The 22368-nt window shown below is 51.4% G+C and overlaps 1 protein-coding gene across 12 annotated transcripts in view; it reads right to left on the bottom strand.

Annotated features, from left to right (window-relative positions):
* The window catches only part of EBF3 (EBF transcription factor 3), a 117830-nt gene extending 99607 nt beyond the window's left edge, over positions 1 to 18223 (bottom strand). For all 12 annotated transcript variants that reach the window (XM_081236417.1, XM_081236422.1, XM_081236423.1 and 9 more), the window contains exons 1-6: positions 17532 to 18223; positions 17276 to 17432; positions 16849 to 16912; positions 16087 to 16142; positions 12943 to 13016; positions 11257 to 11325 (exon numbers count right to left, since the gene is read on the bottom strand). In XM_081236417.1, coding sequence (XP_081092543.1) covers positions 11257 to 11325; positions 12943 to 13016; positions 16087 to 16142; positions 16849 to 16912; positions 17276 to 17432; positions 17532 to 17665 — 554 coding nt within the window. In that variant the 5' untranslated portion in view covers positions 17666 to 18223. The remainder of the gene's footprint in view (positions 1 to 11256; positions 11326 to 12942; positions 13017 to 16086; positions 16143 to 16848; positions 16913 to 17275; positions 17433 to 17531) is intronic.
* Between the last annotated feature and the right edge of the window lie 4145 nt (positions 18224 to 22368).

Genomic DNA, 22368 nt, shown 5'->3' with positions numbered 1-22368 from the left:
TGAGCAATCCCGGGGCTCCTTCTTATCTCCGTACATGACAGTTAAACCACGCTTCCAATCTGTGATCAATTCATCATCCAACACCACTGTACGTTCTTCACGAAAAGATAATCACTGCTTCCCTGGGTCAGAACACTCATATTTCCTTGGAATTGCAGGTCTTGATAGCAGCACTGTCACCACCTCCTCTGAGCCCCACTATACAGCTCTATTTATGATCATTATTTTCCCCTAAACAAGCCTTTTTCCTCAACTTGATAACGAAACCTGCTATGATGAGAAGGGAACAGTTAAGGCATTGTTTCCTCTGTGGAGTGCTTTTACGTTTAGTGGAGGCCGCTGACAAATATTTTTTATTCAGGGCATTAGTAAAAGTTTCCGCTCGTTAGAAGATATCGCTTCCATTTCCTTCAAAAAAAAAAAAAAAAAAACCTGTTCCCGGCTCCGATTTGTTCAAAAACAGAAAAGGGGCAAGAGTAAAGCAAGTAGTGTAACAGAGAATAAATCAAAACGTGATTAAAAAGACCGGAGCGGTTTTCAAATCACATGCCCCTGGCTTTGCTGCCTTCAGACCCTCCGTCCCTGCCTTGCACGGGTCTGCCCTGCCGACTGGTCAACTCTGTTTGACCCCCAGCGCACGCAGTAAATTACCATAACACACAACTCTGAAACAATGTAAATTAGTTACTGCTCGCCGTCTAATAAATGGGAACAAATGTGTTTGGGGCTGGAGTGGGGTTCTGGATGCTATAATTGCTGGGAATAATTATAATGGGGTCTTAGGAAATACAAGCAGCAGTCACTTGTCATGACAAATACCCCTGGCCCAGCACATACGCTTCTGACCGCAAGACTTGTAAGGGCCAATTTTTTTTTTTCCTTAAAGTTAAAATATACTTGGAGACGTTGCCTTATTCACCATCACGTCTGAAAGCCTTTTTAAAACTATAAAGCGTATCTCTGTGTCATATTATTCAGAACCAGGGCAAGTTTATTTTTACTGTACAGCTTTTCTTAGATTGCCATTGCGTGCTACAGACTCCGTGAGGGCAGCGAGTCCGACACAAAAGCTTGGGTGACCAGCAGAAGAGGGAGAGAGTCAGTCATTTGTTGGGGCAGCGGGAGAGAGCAGGATCTATTTCTGAGCCACACAAAGGCACACCTCTGGATGGGAAACGTAGCCGTTTATTAACTTGCATAACTCATTTATTTGTTCAAAGTAATGATCTTTGGGGAAAGGGCTGTTATATTTAGAACCCGCTTGTCAAATTTAATAAATGATAGTTATTGCCATTTCTTCCCCCTGAAAGCACTTTCCCAGAGCCTTCCCACCTTTCCCTGGGGCCCCCACTGGCCAAGGACCAATGGGCAGCCCACGTCTCAGTAACTGATGGCCGCTGCCCGGATCCGGCCCACGACCTCGGATGGTGGGGATGAGCATCACGTCTGATCCAATCCCCCACTTATTTCCTGACCCAATCTTCCTGATGTCAGAGGCCGAATCGCTTCATTGAGAAAATGGAAATGGACGGGGAGCTCCCTTTGGCAACATTTCCAATAACCAAATATCAGGAAGGAGAGACACAGAGAGGCTGCCGGGACCACCCCATCCCCGCACGCTGATCTGATTTACAAACCTTTCCTAATGTGAAACAAATGCTGTGGGTGTGAATTCATACTTAACCATAAAAACCCCTGCATTACCCTGTCTCGTATTAAATACCACATAGAACTCTCAGCAGGTTTCATGTTGTGTTTTACTGTCAGCAATGGCTAAAGCTGGCCTAACATTTTGTTTGGCAATTAGGACAATTTGTAGTTTAATTTATTAAACCAAAAAAGCCAACAACTACACTCCATGCCGAATTCATTCCGTTTTTATGCACATCTGCCTTCCCAATAATTTAATCATTCTCCTTTTATGGCCTACGCTATTTACGTATCCCCAAAAAGTATTATTTAGGGGGAAAAAAACCTGAAAATAAGCAAAACTGAGTCATGCCACTTAAATAAATTCTTGGTGAAAAGTTTAAATGTTTTCATTGCTTTGCAAAGGAGTCAACTGTTGTTTTTTTTTTTTTTTTAATGGGGTGGGACATGTAAACTTCCAAAATCTCAAGAACCCCACAAACGACATCTAAACATCACTATGTACTTCCATAAGCTCAGGAGTATACGAGTTTGTCACAAAAAAATGCCAGGACATTAAATGAAAGGAAAAATATTGTCCAGAAACCTTTAAGAAGAAAAAAAAAAATGAAATCCAGAAAGTATTACAGTGGCTATGAGGCCACAAAAACACATAGAGGAAACTTAAATGGATATTCCTAAATGAAAGAAGCCAGTCCGAAAAGGCTACATACTGTGCGATTCCAACCCCATGACTTTCTGGAAAAGGTAAAACTATGGACACAGTAAAAAGATCAGTGGTTGCCACAGGGTAGGGGAAGGGAGGGATGAAGAGCCAGAGCACAGAGGATTTGTAGAGCCGGGAAAGAAGCTATCCTGTAGGACACTGTAACGGCAGATACATGTCACCATACATTTGTCAAAACTCACAGAAGATACAACACCCAGAGTAAACCCTAATGTAACGTACGGACTTCAGTTAATTACAATGGACAACGTTGGCTCACCCACTGTAGCAATGCACCTCACCAATGCAAGATGGTACCAAGAGGGAAAAGGAGCGGGTGTTAACATAGGGACTACTTTCTGCTCATGTCTCTGTAAACCTAAAGCTGCTCTCAAAAATAGTCTATTAGGGGGCCTCCCTGGTGGCGCAGTGGTTGAGAGTCCGCCTGCCGATGCAGGGGACACGGGTTCATGCCCCGGTCTGGGAGGATCCCACATGCCGCGGAGCGGCTGGGCCCGTGAGCCATGGCCGCTGGGCCTGCGCGTCCAGAGCCTGTGCTCTGCAACGGGAGAGGCCACAGCAGTGAGAGGCCCACATACCGCAAAAAGAAAAAAAAAAAAAAAAAAAAAATAGTCTATTAATTTTCCTAAAAATACTGTCAGAGTACTTCGGAATCTACATCAGATGCAGAGGAAGGAATGCCAGGTTGGGGTGGACTGTCACTGGGGCAGGTGGGGCTTCAGTGTCCCTGCCCGATGACCACCCGCCCCCGGCACCCGCCTGTGTCTCCCAGGCTTTCCTCCTGGCCATGGGATGTCATCCTACGGAGCCTGGACATGTGGTCCCCAGCCATGACACCTTGGAAAGGATGCCGGCATGAACCTGTCAGAATAGTGCCTGCAGGCCACACCCCGATGCTGAAGGTCTGAGAAAACTTAGGGGACCCTCAAGGAGGAACCCCCTCCTGGACAGGACTGGACAGGAGCACTCCCGACCCCTCCCCCCTGCCAAGTGGCTTTGCAGGGTGTTCATGTAAACTAAAAGGGGGCACTCTGCCCCCTTGGGCCTTCTGTGCAGGCCCTGTCTCAGCCCAGAGTCGGGGTGGCCTGGCTGCACTGCCCCCACATGCACGCCCTGGCAAGTGGGCTGCCCTCACGCCCGTAATCAAATCCCACGTTTGTGCTGCACAGATGTCACCCTCAGATGGCCCCGGACCTGGCGCGGGCTCCAGCCCCGTGCTCAGCCCCTCCATCACGTCCAGACTGGCCATTTCTGCGAAAGCTTTCTAGTTCAGTGAAAAGCCCCAGCAAGGGTGAGGTCGTGCGGGTTTTGTCCGACACCACTGTGGAAACCCTCTCCTCGGAGGGCGGGCTTCGACGGTCAAGGCTGGTCTTTCCGCCCTGTGGAAATGCGTCGTCGCCACGCCGCACGTTTTTAGGGCCTTAAACACTGCCCAAGTTTGTGTCTTGTTTGAACATGGCACCCTGCCCCCAACTGCCTTCTGCTGAGAGAGAGGGAACGGGAAAATACAGGCGACCAGGGAGGCGGGGAGGGGAGGGGCGCGGCTGGAGCTGCCTGTCTGGGCGAGCGCTTGGCCCCTCCCCAGATGTGTGAGCTGAGCCCTGGGCTCCCGGTCAGCAGAGACCCTCTGGAGCCGGCTCCTTCCGCCAGCAGGGCCTGGGCTCTGGGTCCTACAACAACACCGCTGGAGCCCCTTCCTTTCCGTACATGTTAAACTCATTTCCTAGTGAATTACTGGGAAAGCCAGGCGCTCCCCCCGCCGCTGTGCTCAGAGGATGCGCTCCATCCACTCTGGCACCGCGGGCCAGCTTGCATTTTGAGCATTTTCTAGCTGAGCAACTTCCAGCGAAGGAATTACAGAGGGATATTTTTCATTTGTTTTGTTTTTAAAGGGAAGGGGAAATGAGTGATTCAGAAACAACCAAAATAAGAGTTTCCCTATTACCACCCCTCCCCACCCTCCCCGCCCCCCCGCAGTGCTCTTCATGGAATTGTTTGCAACTTCATAGCATTTATTACGTTGGCAGATATCACTGACCTCTCTGAAGCAACAGTTCTGAAAACAGTTTTCTCAAGCTTCTACAATCTAATGAACGCTAGTGACCCCCAAGTCTAAGAAGCTTATAAAATACAACCAAGAAAACCCAGAACACATAAAATTCCTCTGCTTATTTTTCTAAATTACAGCCATATTTTTATTTTAAAGCATTAATAATACCAGCATAATGTCTCACTATATAGAGTTTTGACCACAAACATTTTTGGGAGATTTGCTCTGAAGATAAACAAACAAGAGGAGCTTGTGTTCTGGCAAAGCTGACGGAGTGAATGGTTTTCATTTTCCCCGAGTGTGAGCTCCAGAAGCTTTGCCAAGTACAGGTTAAGCTCCTTGAGTTTTCACTTCCTGTACCCCGACCTGTCAATCACTTCCTGTCTGCAACGACAATTTCCATCATTAGAGCTGGGGATTTTTATCTCCTGCAACGGGACTCCCGTTGCCACCGTTAGTTTGAATTCTGATAAATTATTCACCATCTTTGAAAAGTAGCCGAAAATTACACCATCCACGTGCACCACCGCTCTGCAGCCAGGGTCCCTGTCCTCCTGGTGTGCCTCCAAGTGCTCTGACGAGGCCAGCTTCTCCCGCTTTCTTCGGCGGCTCGAGAAGGCCTCTGGCCAGCCCCAATTACCTTCTGGTGCACAGAGAGTAATTATTTGCTTCCTGTAAGCATGCGTAACAGAACCCAGAGTTTGGACGGCTTTCCATAAGGTAATCCAATTCATCCAAGCCATCCTAACACAATTACAGGCACTGGCAATATCTTTGCTTTTCACCTGATAAGGCTGCCGCAGAGGCGCGGGATGGCTTGCGTCAACATACCTCCCGGACTATAGCTTCTGACAGCCCTGCGTTCGGCCCCTCCCCTCACCCCCCTGCATGTGCCTACCCAGCAGCATGCTGCTCCCGGGCTCCTGTGCACGGCAGCTCCGAGGAGGCTTCTCCCTTGCACAGGCGGATGAGCATAAGAGCTGTTTCAGAGCGTTCCGGAAGTCATGATGGGTGTGCGGCTGGTTCTAAAACCCGTCCTTCGACGGGCCTGGCCGTGGAGTCCTCAGCCAGGCCAGGCGGCCGTAAATCTCTGCAGGCCTCCCGGGCCTAGACCAGAGATGCAGGCGCTGGGCCTGGCGGTGGCTCTGTATAGCTGTGGCCGGCGACTGCACGCTGGCATACAGTGGCGGGCAGCCTCAGACTTAGCGTGTGTGATGTCAACTCTCTAATCCCGGGGCTTCCAGGGAGAAAATATACAAAGTGGGGACTGTTTCTGGTGTCTCCCCCTTGAAATGAAAGCATGTCATTGTGGCTCAATAATGCGGCTCTTCCTTTTCTGTTTATTTTCAGAAGTTTATGGGGAAAAAAATGTTTAAAGGATGAATGAGCACGCTGAACTTTTTGCCTCTCTCTGCTGGCATGCCAGGGAATAAAACAGCCATTCACACCTGAGCACGGAGAAGCCAAATGGGGCCAGTGCCAGGCAAAATCAGATTCTTTGCAGCCACGTCCATTCATCCAAAGTGTGCGTTCACGTTGCCAAATTTCTAGCTAATATTTTCCCTTCGCAGAAGCCCCAATGTATTAAAACAGATCCTGAACCAAAGAGCGTCTCAAACACACAGCCAACACCCAGAGAAAGACTCGGGGATCCCAGGCCTGTTGGCTGATAATTATATTCACCTCTTTCAGAAAACCGAGAAGGAGAAATTAACACCAAACTATACTGTTTTCATTGCGTTATGCAGATGAAATGACAAGTTGTCATTTAAGAAGTTAATAAACAGCCTCCGTTGTGCAGGTTATCCAAATGCTACTGAAGAGAAAACCTTGGATCCCTAAATGATGTGTAATTAAAATTATTTTTAAAATCCTCCCTGACAGGCCGGGGCTTAGCCAAAATGTAAATGACATTAAAGAAGACAATGAATTTAATTTTATTTAATGTCCCTTTTTGCAGATCCTCATTTACATAGCATTTTTAACAAAAGCGTTGACCTTATAAATGCTGGCATTTGTACAGCTCCCTCGGAGTTGGATTTAATCACGCTCGTGCAAAGCCATGAGGGAGGGAGCCTTAAGTTCTCTGCTTGGAGAGGGAGAAGGAATAAAAACATTGGGACTGGTCAAATGTTTATCCTCCCCGCTTCTGAAAACAACCTGACAAGAAGATGTAAGGGGCTAGGGAATAACCCGGTGCTGTTTGTAAGGCTTGGTAATAATCATACATAATCGTTTGGAAATATAGCTAATAAAAAATATAATGAGTGTTCAGCAAAATCGGCATTAGGCCCAAATTACATGATATTAATACTTGAACAGGTGCAGAAAGGCGCTTTAAATGAGGTAAATGAATAAAATGTCCCAGAGCACAACTGTGTGTGCTGACAAAAAGTCAATGCCATGAATAATTCAGTGAGGAGGACTGCCAGCAAAGGTCGGCTCTCTTTGACCTTTGTGACAGGAAGTGAAAGGAAACACTGTTGGCTAAAAAAAAAAAAAAAAAAGGGAGAGAAAGAAAGAAAGAAAGAAAATCTCCAATCGGTCTTCACCTACCGTTCTGCAATCACTTTAAAGGTGTAAACTTAAAACTCGTAAATGAATCAAAGGAAGGCTCTGGAGGGCTGGTGGATGGAGGGGGGGTTAAAACTGTGGATAGTTAGCTCTTCTGACTCAGGACCATGTGAAATCGCAGACAATGAGAGGTTAAGTCAATAATATTTTTCTACAACCCAATGTCAATTATGTATAAAAAATCTGAGGTCAGCTGAAAAGTATTTTCAGAGCCCACAGGGTTGAAATTTTGTAACAGCTGTTAAATATGACAAAACTCCCTCCTCCCCCCAAACTAAAGCTATTCCAAACTCTATGAAAGAAAATGGGATAAACAGATGTCTGGCTTCCAGACAGGAAAGCAGGACAGACTTGGAACGATAAAGTCTCCCGAACGCTACAGACCCCACGCCAGACTTACTGGGGAGGGGGCACTGCCTGCCACAGAGATGCCAGCAAGTAGGGCGCCTGAGACGGGGCCATCTGGAACCGCCCTGCCGAGCACGCCCCCGGCACAGCCCGGAGCACACAGTGTGGGACCTGGCCCCTCTGGACGGTCACCCCGCCCGGCGCCTGCCACCTCCCCGATCGGCCTTTCCACTTTGCAACAGTTGGACCTGCAACACTGGTCCACTGAGGGCCAGCACGGAAGGGGAGGTAGGAACGTGGACCCTCCTGGGCGCTTCCCGAGGCCCGGGAAACACCAGGATGGCACGGGAGGTGGGCGAGAGGCAGAGTGTGGCTTTGGTTTAGCAGCTACACCAACATCCTGTAATCATTTACAGCCCTTGGAATGTACGGGTGAAACAGGAGAGATTTATCTGTTCATAGCTGGGATATGTGGACAATGGGTGTTCCTAATGAAGACCATCTGCTTTTGTGTTTTCCCAGAAAACATTATTCCATGAGGAAAATGATACTCCCTTCCTTTTCAGCAATACCCTAAAAATTTATGTGTGTATATATATATATATATTTGTGCATGTATACACACACATATATACATAAACATGGGTATGCATGCGTGAGTGTACACACACATATACACGTATGTGGGTGTGTGCATGGGTGTACACACACGTATATACGTGGGGGTGTGTGCGTGGGTGTGCAAGCACACACACACACACACATGCCTTCCCCCTCCCTGCATCTGGCTCTCTGCATCTCACCACCATCTACCACAGATGCTTGTTTCTGCAGCATCCCTTTACTGACCACGATTTTTCCTTTACAGTGCTACGTTTCTCCTTTACCCCATTAGTTATATTATTCTAAATATGCCACAGTATAATTATATTTGTGAAGCTATAAAAAAGGCACTGTTTCACCAAGAAGAATACAGTTAACGTAAGTGAAACCTTCACCATAAATTATAACAGTTTTGTAATGCAAAATATCCTCACTTCCCCCCCCCTCTTTTTTACAGAGGGGTCTTCCATGCTGTTCGTGAGTATTTAATGCTTCTGAAAGATAACTAAACTGAATTGTGTAATTAATTGACTTAAGGCATCGGAGTCTATAGAATGTGATTTCCCTGCCAGAGCAGGGAGCCTACCTCTCTGCTCTCATAACACAGAAAAGCCGTCTCAGTGTGCCAGAAGAGGCTCGGTGTGGGTTAGAACAAATGTGGGCCCATTGATCTCAATTCAGGTTGGAATTATTGGTTTATATCCTCAGGACAAATATGCCTTATCTGGTCAGAACCTGCTAAATGTATCCAAAGGCCACAAGGAGCCGGCAAAGCACATTGTATATAATTCTTTTTTAAGCCAACTAACCAAGTGATGACATTGCTGATGGGGACCTGTAGACTGACTCACTGATTTGATGGGATATTTTATTCTGCAATACTCAAGAGGAAACACGGGCTAGAAACTCAACGTAAGCAACTAATTTTAGGAGGCAACACACACGCCACAGAAATGATTATCATTATGAAACTGAAACACATCTCAGTTGCGAAAGACTCCATCACTCTGAAGATATTCCCCTCCTATCGGTCTTTTTCTTTCTCTGATTAACACAACTTGCCCTAGTGAACACTAAACTCTTCATTTTTCCCCCTAGAAATACGCCTTAAACTGGAGATTGTGCCAATACTGCCGTCATTTCACAAAGATTCACATCAAGCAACAAAACGCAAATAGTATTTGTCATGATAAGTGACAGCTCTCTTAAGAATGCTAAAAATGTATATTCTATTTGTCATTACATAAAACTATCCTTACCTTAAAATCCCTAGCATGGAAGGTGATTAAAATTCCTATAAAATTGTCAGATCTTTGAATTTAGAAGGAGAGCAGATTTTTCATCAATAATTAAGACCTCCAAAGCATTCATGCCTGCGTAAATGGAGCCGCAATCCTCCTTATTCAAATAAACTTAGTAAACCCATTAACCAAATGTTTTTACATTTTTCACCTCCTCTCATGCTTCTAGAATATCAAATGATCACCTACTTCTCTTGGGCTAGAGAGGTATCAGTAATCTCAGCACATATTTTAATTAACCAAACATAAGAGAACAGTCACTCAGACAAGAATTAGAGAGTACATTTCTGCATATCTAAGGAAGATGCTTCCCATCATGTGATTAAAAAATAGTATTAAAAGTTATTCAGTATCAACAGTCAGTAACTGACTGAATGTCACACAAACCAAAAGTGATTTTGAAGGGAACACAGAGCGTCCAAAATGTTAGTTGAATCAACACGGCTACTTCATTACTGTGCCATGCTAAAAACCTCATGATTTAAAAACAAGTCATCTTTTTAAATGTATAAATAGCACAAATTGAAGACAACTCAAAAGATGAAACACTTTACCATCCCGTATTAGGAGCACACGTGCACTGCCTTTTCAAGCACCTCACACTCAGACAAGATTCCAATAGCCGCTCAAACACTTTTAGCCATTCAAAAAAATAAAATAAATTCAGTTACAAGACAACACTCCAAGGCCGTATAATTTCCACAGCCACAACACTAAAGACAAATATAATTATATTGATTTTTGTAGTTCGAGTCCTATACAGTGTTGAACTTGTTCTCAATTGCCTGAGTGACGGCCACAACTGGTCAACCCTATTTGATTACTAATAAGAGAGCTGTCCCTTCTGTCAGATACCGAACATTCTCCACTAAGCAAACAGCTATTCCAGCTAGTTAAACATTAGCATTGCTCTCCACTGGTGGCGCATATTTCTTTAGGCTTAACTCATAGAGTTTTCCGGGTTTAATTTTTCAGACACTGGACAGCAAAGTTCATGATCAAAAGATAACTTTGTAATGAAAGCTGCTGAAATTCAACCCCTCTTCAAAACAGTCTGAGCCTCTGCTTCACAAAACTGGTGTCATATGTACACATCTAACATTTATTCAACTTGGGTACCAATTTCAAAATCTGCAGTCAATCACACACTGGGCCTTTTGCTGTTACCCACTGTTGGAAAGAAAGAAATCCTCCTGTCCCCCAGGTCACTGAAACCCCAGCGGTGTGGGTGAGTGCTGGGAGAGGAGGGTGGTGGTGTTTTTGTTGTTTCTCCTAAAGCAATGCCAAATGCACGTTCGCGCTATTAGGACTAATGATTAGGATCTTAAAAGGATGCCACGTTGCCCAAGGAAGATGGTAAACAGCAAGATGGAGATCAGCAAATGTAAAGGATGCATACAGCTAATCTAGTTATGGAAATTAATGCTGGAACATGTAACCAGCAGGTGTAATTAGTTTCAATTATAACAACTTTGGTTTGTTGGTTACATATTTGCTACTTGACATAAAACGACAGCCACAATTGGAAAAAAATTAGGAGACATTTTGCAACTAATTGAGAGCAGATTAAATTCATTCTAACACTGGGCAACAATTACAACAGGAACACCACCCAAGTCTCGACTTCGGCTATCATCCGAGATAAAAATAATGCAAAAATGAAATACTTGTTAACAAATTAGCAAAAAGCATTTTATGACATATCTCTGGGTTTAAAGCCAGAAAGTCTCTAGGCATAAAGCGCTCCTCAGTGAGAGCAGTGGCAGATGAAACTGCTTCCCTTGACAACTCGCAAGCAATTACCGAATCCCCACAGAGCGAGCCACCAGGTTTCCAAGTCAACCCACCTGTGCATGATAACACACGCCGACAACAAATGGTGCGACGCACGAGATGAGCTCAACACCAGACTCAAAAACAAGAAGCAACTGGAACCCAAGCCAGGCCACGGGTTTTGTTGCGGCTGCGGTTTTTGTTTTGAAAAATAACGAAGTCATCCTTACCTGTCAATGATCACAGGGTCTGAGGGTGTTTCGTTTCTATTGCCACAGCTTTTCTTGTCACAGCACCGGCTGTGGAGTAATAGTAAACAGTGGTTTGTTTTAACACACCTTTCATCCTTTCATGCCCAGCTTGTAATTTTTTTTTTCTGAAGTCTGACAGTAAAAGCGGTCGGAGTCAAGAAAATAAGTTATCCTACCAAAGCGGTTGGCACATTTAAACCCAGCGAGTTCACGTGCTCTGCGGCTCAACTTGGGATGTAACTTTCCACCGGAAGGAGCAAAGTTGAGCAGGTCTGTTAATACTAGGAGAGTAACGGAGCTACTATATAAATTGTGATACTAAAATATGGAAAACGTGGTCGGTGTTTGTCTTTGCAATGAACTGAGGAGAAGGGAAGCAGGAGGCTTGGGAATAACTTTTCACAGCTTCAGCTTTTGTTTACCTCTAATTGTCAAGCTGTTATTTCTGGAAAAGATGCAAGATGCCACCTTCAACCAATATTTCTTTGGGGCATTTATTAATTATAACCACAAAAGCGTGCATCAATCTATCAGAAACTTCTATTGTTCCTTCTTTAAGCCTACCTTAACTCCGTTATTGAAACTTTAATTAAAGCAGAAATGAAACAAAAATGTTATGCTTCTTGCATTTTAAAAAAGCATACTTGTATAATGGTTACATGTCTAAATTAGCTAAATTAACACCATATGGTAGGCAAAGTATATAAAGCCTTTTAAAGCTGACAGCTAAAGTGATTAAAGAAAGTCTACAGTCTTCCACTTAGAGCTTAAATCACATCTGTGCGCTTTCTATGTTAATTGCAGTACATGCAGAAGTGGATAATAAAGAAATTCCACTTTATTGGTTGTAATTTATATTTATTACCTGATATGAGAAAAAGTCAGCTTTTGTATATTAGTGCTGTAACAATATGTCTGCTCAGAAATGGCATTTAGGCAATAGGCATCGCAGCCAGGCAAAGTATGCCCCTCGGAGTCTGCGGCCTGCAACTGTAGCCTGCAAGCCTGCAAAGCAGGTCCTTTTTATCCCTTGCAACTGTATTTCACATGCCGCACATACAAAGTCAATGATGCATTTTTATTTGCCATGTAGGGGTGAAACTCTTGTGGTAGTTAGGAAAAAAAAAAACAGGTGGGAAATTGCTCTTCTGACAGAGATCTCAAGGAACGCGCAAGCTACCTAACAACAATATGAACGCTGCATCGCTGCTCTGGGGAAGAGGTTACCTGACAGAATCACAATCCAATTCTCACATACACGAGCTCCATAATAAGTACAAAAGAGTTTCCTTTTTATCAATAACAGACAATTGTGTATCTCAGGATGCGAGTGCTTGAGAGAGAAGGAGTAAAATGATCCCGCCGGCATCGCGGACAGATGCATCACCCAGGACCTGCTTTCCTTTTTGACTACACAGCAGCGACACGGCCAACATATTAATCCGCTCTGCTGAGCAGCCGGTCGCGTTGATCGTCATCACTGGGGGGGGAATGAGACCGGGCTCCTCGGTGGCCGGCGTGCGGCCGCGGGCCGATTACATTTCAATCGATGCCCTTCCCGAAGCTGGGCGGGGTGGTGGCGCCTGGACGCGGCGTCCTTTGTAGACGCAGCTGGCGCCGAGGCCGCCCGCGCCCCCGCCGCCGTCCGCCCGCGCCCGCGCTCACCTGCACATGATCTCGTGGGTCAGCAGCACGCGGCACATCTCCGGGTTCTTGTCCTGGCCCTCGTAGACGATGGCCTGCGCGGGGGACAAGCAGAGGCGGGGTTACGCGGCGCCCGCGGCTGTGGCGCCCAGTCGCCCCGGGCGCTGCGGGCCTCGCGGGCGGCAGGTGCACAGCGGGCGAGGGGAGGCGTCCGGGGCCACCGTCCTGGCGGGGTCACCGGGAGCCTGGCTAGGCCAAGGCGGCCTCCTATCCTGGGCGTCCGCCGGGCCTGCGCGGGGCCTTCTGCTCGGGAGGACGCCGGCCGCACTCGGGCCGGGGCGAGGGCCGGGAGAGGGAGGCCGAGGCCCCGGCGCAGGGAGCGAGGGCGCGCTGGCACCGACCCCGGCGCCCCTGCTCCCGCCCCCTTGCTGCCCGCGCCGCCGCCGCCGCCGCCGCCGGGCCGCGTCCTCGGGCCATTGTCTACACCGAGTTGCAACCGGCGTGTTGCAAAAGGCCGATCAGAACGCGCTAAGTAAGAGTAAAGAAGCGGAGAAGAGCCGCCCGGGCAGCAGTCTGCCTGGTGTCCAGGGCCGCGCCCGCCCTGCCCCGCGCGCTCCCCGGGCTCGGGCAAGTCGGGCGCCCGGCAGCTCCCCGCGTTCCAAGCTCAGGCGCCTGCGTGGGCCGCCCTCCCGGGCCCCGCCGCCGCCCCGAGCGCCCGGCCACGGCCGGGATCCGCACGCGGCGGGCGGTCCCGGGGCTGGGGCGCAGCAACCGCACGTGGCCGCGCGGGGCCGAGCCTGGTGGGCGCCCCGCAGGAGCGCTGGGGGCCCCGGGGCGCCCGGGTCCGCGCGGCCACGTGCTCCTCGCCGGATGATATTTGGAAAGAAATTGCTAATGGCCAATCTGGTGTTTATTTTGAAACTGCTAACAATGATTTTTCTCGGGTAAAAAGGCAGTGTCTGCGCACACGCTCTGGTGGGTTTTGAGCAGAGGCTCCGCCAGATGGTGCGAAGCCCTAGGTGCGCACACGACCGCGCTCAGCCCGGCTCCGCAGCCGGGACCCCGGGCCGGGGGGCCGCCCGCGCCTGCCCCACCGCCGGCCTCGCCGAAAAAGAAAGGGAAAAAAAAAAAAAAAAAAAAAGGGAAAAAGGCCACTGGGGGAGGGGGAGGGGCGGGGGCCGGGAGCCGCAAGTTCCCCCGCAGAAAATTCCACGGAATGGGGAGGGGAGTCTCCTCTCTAGTTCCCGCCTCCCCCCCGAAAATTATCTGGAAATTACTTCCAACCTCCTCGGGCACTTCTGACACTTTCCTCCACTTCCAGGCGGAGAAAGCCCTTTCTCGGGAAAGCCGGGGGCCGCCCTCTGGGCAGAGGGAAGGGTTCCCTCGAGCCCCTCTCCCACTGCCTCCTTCCCGACCCACTCGGAACCACAGAAGTGATGGGTGTCACCCTAAGCCAACGGGCCGCCTGGGGCTCAGGGCGCGTGGCCGCGGCGGGCACCAGCACTTCTGAGAACGCGGCTTGTCCTCGGATGGATCCCCGTATTTATATGTGATTTATTTTTTATTTTGTAGCACAAACAGAAATCCATAAACTGTCGGTTCAGCGCCATTGACTCTTTGATCAGTTACTGGGCTATTTCTTTCCTTCCCCACCCCCACCCCCACCCCCGTCAGTGAGAGGAGATTAAATGCCTTTATTCTCAGCCCCGTTTATACTGTAAAGGTACAGGGAAAAATGAACAATAAAAGTGCACTTAAAACGGAAACCTCCTTCTCTATGCAGAAACTCAGCGCTGCCTGCATCAACCTCTTCGTTAGACTACAGCGATTTCCGAAAACATTTAGCCCTTATATACAAAGGAAATAAAAGCACCCTGTCAACGCGCCTCCCGAGTTCCAGAGGCTTCCCTGAATCCCAGTGAAATAATTACCGAAGGGCACGCCGCCTCCGTCTTTGTCAGAAAGACCGTAGTTTACCTGTCAGATCTGTTTTACTCTAAGAGAAAACCATAGTGTTTTACCACTGCAGACATTAAAATCTAACACGCTTGTTGCCTAGGTAAGGACAAACTTTTTAAAGGGGAAGTAAAATCCGAAAACCAATTGCCGTGCAGAGAGTGGGAAGCATGCGTGCTGGGCTGCAAGAAGCAGAAAGAAAAGAGTTCCTTTCTACTTCGCTCACAATTCTTCAAGTTAGCATCAAAACTGAAGACACCACTTTCATTTCAAAGCGTGAAGCTCAGTTTGGAAGTATATTTTAAATCAATCTGTGCAGAGTGGATTTCACTTAGGAGTGGGGTTTGCCCCTCCCCCAACACTACTTGAAGAAAATGGGGGGAAAATCTTTAAAACAACTAAACAACATACCACCCAACACAAAACCTGCCAGAGACTGCACAATGTCAAAAAGCAATGAAGCACTTTTCTGCACTTAATCACACGACTGAGAGCCAATAGTTATCATCGGAAAAGTTGACCAAGACAGGTTAAATAATTTAATAAGGAACTGCTGGTAATTATGTTATTTACAAGGTATGACAGAGGGTGGAAAGGGACGAGAAGCTACCCCCAGAGCAATGGACGGGTTTGGGTGACCCCTGGAGCTCGGAGTTTGAATTATGGAGATGGGGGCCTGAGAGGTGAAGATGGACTAGAGGAGAACAAGGTGACTTTTCACCCCAACACATTTAACTTTTAAATCCAAATAAACGTCTCGTGTTACTAGACCATCACACTGGAAAGGAGGAAAAAATGAGCTAATCAAGTCCAACCCGAAGGGCTCTGGAAAGGAGTTAGTTGTCTTTGTTATAGAAAAAAAAAATCAGTGAAATGATTCCAAGCAGAGAGAGAAACGTTTAAAAATTTACAAGGGGGGAGACCCTGAGAATTTTGTCAAATATTAATTACCATAATTAATTAAGACAGAATTTGATTCCAATCACAAGCCATTTAATAAAGCATATATGTCCTGTTCTGATGACAACATAAACTATTTTACCAATCACTTCTTTTATTCCAATAAATATGGAATTCTCATTAGCATGTCAAGGAAACTAAATGAAAAACAAATACACCAGATCCACTTGTCAGTCTCCTAGTCTCTGAAACCCCAAGACAGCCCCAGCTGAGCAGTGAAAACTAGTGTCGAGGCTTAAACTTTCTCACCTGTTTGGTCATTGAATCTATGAGGCGAACATACAGATCCTGCTCCGTTCTGACTCCTGCGAAGAAACAGGGACAGATTCTCATCAGGATTTTAGCAAGGGCACACGGGGGCACAGGAAGTCGGTAACCCAGGACTGCCACCTCCATGATGCAGCAAAAGTTAGGCATGCCCTTTAAAAGGCAGGAAAGAATCCCAATCACTTCTCATTTAAATTTTTTCTTTTCTTAATTAAGAACCTTACTACTCTTAGGGTTTGCATTTAAAGGTGCAAGAAACGTGCCTGGCTGAGAGCAGGCCTGGTCGCTGCTCCGGGTGGGCCATGTGCTGCTTTATTTTTGAAAACAGAAAGCACGAAATGGAAACTAAGTGAGACTCTGAACTCTTTCTAATGTCTCTCGAGAATTTTTTTTTTTTAAATCTCAGTGCACAGGAAGTAAGTTGTGCTCGGTGTACAGAGCTACCCCCGTTTCAATAATTAACATTAATTTGCAAAATTGAAAAAAGTCACTTAAAAGTGATGTTCTGCTGGCGCCCCGTATCGATCCCCTTTTTACTTTCTGCTTCGAGCCCGACCGGTTAATCATGTGAAGTGCCATCGACTTATTGATCGTTTATGTTTTGTTTTCCTTCTATGCCATGAGAAGATTTCGTGTTTACATCCATGTCATTTTAATCTCAAAATCTTTATGTCCTTTAACCATCGCGGAAAGGGAGAGCGAGCCCGGCGGGGCGGGAAGGCAGGAGCAGCCGCCGCCACTTACCGTTGCTGTACAGCAACTGGAGTTTATAGTGGATGCCGTTGTTGGTTTTCTCGTTGTTGGGCTCCTGAAAGTAACGATAAATAATTGCATTTAGTGCGATCGGTGTCCGGCGCGGCCACCGCACTCGGTCCCCCTCCACGACCAAGGCCCCTTGGCCTCACACATGGCAGGATTCCTAGCTCGGAGCAGCGCGGTGATGTCACTTTCCTGCTAGAAGGCCAGCGTTCTCCTCGCCCGGAGTAAGTCCGGGGGCGCAGAGAAGTTGCCCAGCCCTCGGCTGGCCCGGGCGGCCGCACGTGGCGGCGGCGGGGGGCGCCTCGCAGAGCGGTCCCCGCCGCCGAAGGGGCACTCGGGGCCACCGCGCTTGGGCACCGCCTGCCTCCCACTTCTAGAAAGATGGAGGGTGTGACTGTATGTTTGCACTTACTTTCTCTTTCTCCACAAAGTCCACAAAAGCGGTCCTTTCAATCTCCACCGGCTGCCCCTGCCTGTCGTAGAGCGCCAGCACGAAGTGGAAGAAATTGGATTTCCGGAGGTTGGAAGGCGGCTGCTTCTCGAAGTGCGCCCGCGCCAGCCCCACGCCGCTGCGGGAGGAAAGAGACAGCGGCCCGGTGAGGAGCGCGGCGCCGGCCGGCTGCGGGGACCCGGCGGGGCCGGGGCGCGCGGGGGCGGCCGGTACGTACCTCTGGGCGGCCGTGTTGGCGTCCACCACCCCCGCCGTGTGCATCCACGAGCGCACCGGGTTCATGCCGCTGCCCAGCGGCTCCTCCTTCATGGTCGTCCCCCCGCGCGGAATATTCTCCTGAATCCCAAACATGAAAACTGGTGGCGGCGGCCGCAGCTCCCGGCCGAAAGCGCTTCCGCGAGCAGCGGCGCTCGGGGCTCGGCGGCAGGCGGCTGCCCTGGCCGCGCTGGCCCTGCTCGGCGCCTGCGGTCCGGCCCGCCGCCGGCTTCAGCCCGTCCCGGGCAGGCGCGACATACACCGGCGGCCGGGCGCTCCGGACGGCTGGGGGCGCGGAGGCGGCTACACCGGCGGCGCTTCGGCGGAGCAGGACGCGGTGGCCGCGGCGGCGGCGGTTTTTGTTGTTGTTTGCAGGCGCGCTCAACGTGGTGTCATCCTAGCCAGGCGGCGTCCGCGGCTGCAGGACACTGCGGGATCGCCCGCTTCTGGCGCGGCCCGCCTGCTCCAAAGACAAATAAACGGGGCAGTGAGTGCCGCGGCGCAGTCCCGGGCGCAGGCGGGGCGCGGCGGGGCCTGGAGCGGCGCGCGCAGCGGACGGAGGCGCACAAAACTCAGCCCTCTCTCCCCGAGGAATGGACCCTTTCCCGGGAGCCAAAACTCGAAGCCCCCGGGAGCGGCGCTGTCAGAGGGTGACGTCGGGGGGCGGCGCCTGCGCCATATATGGGAGCGGCCGCCCCTCGCCGCGCCCCTCGCCGCCGCCGCCGCCGCCGCGCTCTCCGACTGACTGCCTGACGGCGCCGCGAGCCGGCCCGAGCCCCGCGAGCCCCGCGAGCCCCGCCGCCGCCGAGCGCCGCCGAGCGCCGCCGAGCGCCACCGAACGCAGCCGCAGCCCCCAGCCACGCGCCGCGGCTCCTCGCGCCCACCCGCAGCCAAGGAAGTTACTACTCGCCCAAATAAGTCTTGAAATGAAACAAACAACCAGTGCACAACTGCAGCCTGGCTCCTTAATACCTCCTCCCGAAATCAGCCACACAGTCAAAACACCGTGGGGAGCAGGGGGTAAAATGCCGGGGCGCCCCCAGTTGCCCAAATGCTGGCACTAAATGCAAGGGGCCGCAGGTCGCCCTGGGATGGCCCAAAGAGAAAAGTGGTAGAAGCAGGCAGGCCGCAGGAAGGGAGCTGGAGGGGCAAGCAACGGACTGGGGACTGGGGGCTGGGGCCTGGGGGCGAGGTGGGGGGGGGAGCAGGGCTCCCCGGCCAAGGCGGGGCGCGCAGCTCAGCCTGTTTTCTAAGCAGACCTAAGGCGGCTGGGGGGCCGGTCTGCCCCCGTCTGGGCCTCTCTGGGCGCGCGTGCTTTCCGCCCCGGCGGAGGCCACCGAGTGTCGGGCGGGGGACCCACGTCGGAGGCGGGCTTTGCCAGATGCTCTCTCTCCCGGTGGCCACGGGAGACCCCGTCCCCTGGCCTGTCCTTAGGCGCGGCGAGTGACAAAGAAGGCTCCGGGCTCTCTGGGCGGACAGGAAGCGCGCCCGGCCTCTGCGGCCACCCCGAGCCGGGTGTCCGGCTGCGCGCCCCGCGCGATGACCAGACCTCCCCGGCGCCAGCCGCTCTAAAAGCCGAGCAGACGCTGCGGGCGCCCGGGTCCTGCCCTCGGTGCCGCTGAGCCCGAGTGAGCGCGTGGCGCGCGGCTTCCAGACCTGGTTTCCAGGAATCTGGAGGGCAGCGGGGTGCGGGTAGCTCGTGGGCCCGGCGGCCGAGCTCCCGCAGGCAGCCAGGACTCGGCGCCCAGGCGCACTGCCCGCCCAAAGGACGTCTGCGCGACACGGAGCGGAGGCCCAGGGGACGACCAGGAGCTGTCCTGGCACTTCCCTGCCGAGAGAATTCAGGCCCTTTTGATTAAAACAAACAAAAAATTAAAAAACAGATTTCAAGGTGCAGTGTGTCGCAGGACAGCCTCTTCACGCCCGGTCTGGGGCAGCACTCGTTTTTTTGTTTTTTTTTTCCCATGAATTGGCAGTGTGTGTGCGTTAATATTTTAATTAATCGGGAAAATCGAAGTCCGATTTACGTTATCTGGGGACCCCCAAGCCTCTTGGAAGGGGTGAGAAAAAAAGCAGTACTGGAAAGCAATCTATTTTGCTGGTGTTGGGGGTTAATGACTATTGCCAAAGATAAGTGAATTATCACAGCTGTTGCGCCAGTCCCATCTCAAAATCCATTCCGGTGCCGGCCGTCTAATTAAATACGTAAGTATAATAAAATCATATTTTATGACTATTTGAGGGTAATGAGATTAGTCTTTAGAAGCGATCGCCACATATTAAAGATGCCACTGTCTATAGAATGTTAATAACCTTAAATCAAAGTGTATGGAAACTATTCACGATAAATTAAATGAAAATTTCTGTATTCCTAATAAGCCCAGCGCTTTCCACCCACAGCCGACCCAGTGGAAGAGGGAACACTTTCTTCGTGGAGGGACAACGCAAAATAAAGTTAGTCAACGGTGGAGGGTCGGGTTGAGAAATCGCTTTGTCTCTGCGTATTTAGCTGCTTCTGGGGCTCACCGCAAGGCGAGCGGCCAGGCAAGCGTTATTGTCAGATTATGCAAAGTGCCTTTTCGGAAAAGATGAAGTTGGAAAGGGGAAACAATGCTCCCTTTGTAGCACACTTCCTAAAATGCCCAGCCCACGCTGGAGGTGCCCCCTTCCTTGCTCTAACGAAAGTATCATGCTTAAAATCATTTACAGTATCTTTAATTCAGATTACACGCGCCAAGGCGATTTAAATCTGATTACCAAATTAGAAGGTTTTAAAACAAATCCTTCTAAATCTGATACTGTTGACTAAAGAGGGAAAAAAAGTTCTATAAGCCCATCACATAAGGTAACGATCCTGCCCCAGAAAGAAAAGGGGTTTTAAACCTTTTTGACAACAAATGCAGCTGCCCCACTATTTTGGATGATATTAAGCGAAAATGAATGCAAATCTGTGTTCAGCAGCCATCTGGCCCGAAATGGGGGAATCAGCTGCTCTCACAACAGGCTCGGAGGCTGAATCCATTTCAGCTCATTTTCTAGATCATCTGGTCCCGCACCCAAAGCGTGGAAAATACGGTCTTTATCATTCACCAACTTTATCTTTTTTGTCACTCCACTGCTGGCTCCGAGCTGCGGGCACAAGGACTCGCCAGCCGGGCAGGGTCTCCACACGGGCCTGCTGGGGAGCGGCCTGGCAGGGCAGCCCCTCAGCCCCCACACCTCACCCTACCCCAGATTTTCCCCTTGACGGGGCGGGAGCGGCAGCGGAGAGGAGCGAGGGGCCCAGCGCCCAGGCCGGGGACGGCGGAGGGGGCCGCAGGTCAATTTCTGGATGTGCAGAGAGATGCTGGGAGCGCATCCCCGCGCCCGCCGCCTCTAGCAGCAGCCCTGCCCCCGCCCCTCTCGCTCTCTGGGGATCTAGGGGAGCCCAGTACCCAAGGCGAGGGAAGCCGAGGGTGGGGCGGGGGACAGGCTGACTCTTTGGAAGTTGAGCAGGCCCGCCGCGACCGCTGGTCCAGCCTTCGCGCACAGACCGCTCCCAGGGGCCAGACAGACGCCCAGGAGCCGGGCGGGGCCTGACCTTCGCTGGAAACCTCGCGGGCCGCGACGGCGGCGACGACAGCTCAGGGCGCCGCGCTCAACGCGATTTGCACGGGTGGCCCTCGCGCCACCGCCTCCTCCTCCTCCTCCTCGGAGGTTGGGAAGTATTCCTTTTGTGCGGATTTACGGGGAGAGGCTTCAATGAGCCCCCTCACATTTGCATTTAAATAGCGGCATCAAGCGCTTCGCGTGCCACACACCAGTGGGCTCCCAGATGTCACGCCGGAGTCAGTCAGATGGCCAGTGCCCAGCTGTCCTCCCCACGTCGTGCCGGAGCAGGCAGTGACCTTAAAGAGACAGCGCCCGCAGCCCCTGGAGCCCCGCTCGGGGAGCGGCGTGCAGGGCGCAGGGCCGCGGCCGCGCTTGGCCACTGACCCGCGGCACCACCCGAGGCTGGGCCAGGCGGTACAAACGCGCAGCGCCCGCGCCCAGGCCCAGCCCGGCCTCCCCGCCGGCCGCGCAGTGTCCAGGCCGCCGCGCGCACCAAGCCCTCCGCCCGCGCCCACTACCCACCCACGGGAGGAGGGGAGGGCTGCCCCCGCGCGCCTCCCCGTCACGGGTCCTCCACTGCTGCGTGGTGCAAGGCCTGGAGAGCGGGAGCCGGGCTGGTGCCGGCCTCCGAGCCATCCAGAAACTTCGGCCAAGTTGGGGTCCCAGGGCGCAAGGCCGGCCGCGGCGTCAGCGCCGGCCCAACGTCCAGAGCACTCTGAATGCCCCTTCCTGCTCGCGGCCGAGCCCGGGGAGCCAGCCGCCCTCTCTCCCAGCCTTCCGAAGAGTAATAAACTGCATTTCCGGCGTTGAGAAGCCCGGGCCAGGGGCTCCTGGAAGCCAATCCCCAGGAGGCATCCGGGGTGCGCGAGCGCGACCGGGTGCGGCTCCCTCGTAGCGCCAGTGTCCTCAGGCCCAGGCTGCGCGGCCATGTCCCTCAGAGCCCTCGGGAAAGGGTGGGAGCCAACGCGCCGAAGGCCAGCGGTTCGCTTTCCCGCCGCCAGTGCCGAGTTGCAGGCGCGGCCCGCCCCACGTCCTCCGCGCCCCGGGGTCACGCTCAGACAGCTCCGGTGACCCTGCCTCCAGCCCGGCTCCGGCCCCGAGTCTGGGCCCGGCGCCGCGCACAGGCACGGCTCGAGAAAAGAACCCGAAAGCGGAGGGCCAGACTGACCTTGGGCCCCGGCGAGAAGAAGGCCGCAGGGGCTGGGGGA

Source organism: Mesoplodon bidens (assembly GCF_964165515.1).
Source record: "Mesoplodon bidens genome assembly, chromosome: 1".
Classification (NCBI taxonomy): domain Eukaryota; kingdom Metazoa; phylum Chordata; class Mammalia; order Artiodactyla; family Ziphiidae; genus Mesoplodon; species Mesoplodon bidens.
Note: the sequence above shows the minus strand (reverse complement) of the source record. Positions and strands in the feature narration are given on the sequence as shown.